General features: G+C 43.4%; 1 protein-coding gene across 1 annotated transcript in view; it reads right to left on the minus strand.

Moving 5' to 3' along the window:
* Positions 1-349: 349 nt before the first annotated feature.
* Positions 350-1,667, minus strand: part of LOC101560363 (histone H3.3-like) — a 110,843-nt gene continuing 109,525 nt past the window's right edge. The window contains exon 4 of the mRNA XM_012516230.2: positions 350-870. Within this exon, the coding sequence (XP_012371684.1) occupies positions 487-870 (384 nt within the window). The 3' untranslated portion in view covers positions 350-486. The remainder of the gene's footprint in view (positions 871-1,667) is intronic.

A 1,667-nucleotide genomic window follows, 5' to 3' on the forward strand; every position in this document is an offset into this window, starting at 1 on the left:
ACAGAAAGACAGAAAACATTAAAAACATGTACTAGCAGGTAAGACAACTCAGTTAGAAAAGTATAGTGACTGGATGGAATCCACTGCATGATAAAAATTCTACAACCACCATTTAGTTGCTGTCAATAAGAAATCTAGTTTTTTTTTTTTTCCAAATGCTGGCGTTTTCCAGAAAAATTTAACAGATTTTTATTTATAATTGTTATAAAGTCAAAGTGCCGAAACGTGTTCACCGAAACATTTTGACTTGCATTAGTGCTTTACATCCCGCATGAAGATAAAAATTCACACGCAAATGAAAATGGAAAAACTGTCAACACCTGATTTCTGTCCCCTATTTTCCACTAGCAATCATGTACTTAGGTACCTTTTGACCCCACGGGGGGAAAAAACTCAAAACAAAAAACCTAACATTCAAAACTACCAATAACAGGAAGAAGAGGAAAAAAAAAATGAGAACGAAATGTTTCCCACCATAGTGGACGCTTAAGCACGTTCTCCACATATGCGGCGTGCTAGTTGGATATCTTTTGGCATAACTGTTACCCATTTGGCGTGGATGGCACACAAGTTGGTATCTTCAAACAGGCCAACCAGATAGGCCTCGCTTGCAACCTGCACAGCACCGACAGCTGCGCTCTGGAAACGCAGCTCTGTTTTGAAGTCCTGAGCAATTTCTCGAACCAGACGCTGGAAAGGAAGTTTGCGAATCAGAAGCTGATAACGTCTAATTTCACGGAGAGCCACAGTCCCAGGCCCGTAACGATGAGGTTTCCTCACCCCTCCAATAGAGGGCGCGCTCTTACGAGCGGCTTTTGTAGCCAGTTGTTTCCCGGGCGCTTTCCCACCGGTGGATTTCCGGGCAGTGGGCTTGGCATGAGTCGTGGCGCAGGGACCTCCCTACCCCTTCTCCTTTGGCTGGAGCTTGGCGAGAGAGAGGCGGCGCTGGCGTTAGACAGCGGCGGCGGCTGCGAACACAATTGAAGGGTAAGTAGTATTTTATTGGGAAGTTTTGGATGAGAATACATTTAGTTAGAATGATTAAGACCAGGGATGTGGCTCAGCAGCATAAGCTCCTCCCTGGCAAGCACAAGGTTCCCAGTTCGATCCCCTGTACAGCAAAAACAATAAATAAATAAAAGAATATTTAGTTAGTAAAGATTTATTTTGTCTCTGTGAACTTTTGCAAATAGTATCATTTTTCATGCTATAAGAGTCTTATGAAAATATTCACCTTTCTCTTTTTCAAATCTAACATCAGTGCCAATTTTCCTCAATGTCCACAGTTTTTTTTTTTTTTTTTTGTGGAACCAGGGATTGAACTCAGGCCCTTGTGCTTGCCAGGCAAACGCTTATTCTACTAAGCTATCTTTCCGGCCCCAACCGTTTAGTTCTTACTGTGAAAAAAACAATCCTTTGTTTTTTTCCTCTAACTTTCTCCATCTCCTGAAAATGTGAGGTCGTCTGTAAACTGCAAGAGTGCCATTGTGGAAATCTCTTATCCACAGAGCATTTCATGGCAATAACCACAGCCACATTCCCCATCAATTAAGGATGCGTACATCACTGAGGCTGGAGCTCCGAAGCCCCACGCCTTCCACACCTTCCGTTGATGCCTCGTGTCACTAGCCTCTCAGATGGTGCAGTCTTGCCAAACCCAGATGAGA

Source organism: Octodon degus, unplaced genomic scaffold, assembly GCF_000260255.1.
Source record: "Octodon degus isolate 3935 unplaced genomic scaffold, OctDeg1.0 scaffold00096, whole genome shotgun sequence".
Lineage (NCBI taxonomy): Eukaryota > Metazoa > Chordata > Mammalia > Rodentia > Octodontidae > Octodon > Octodon degus.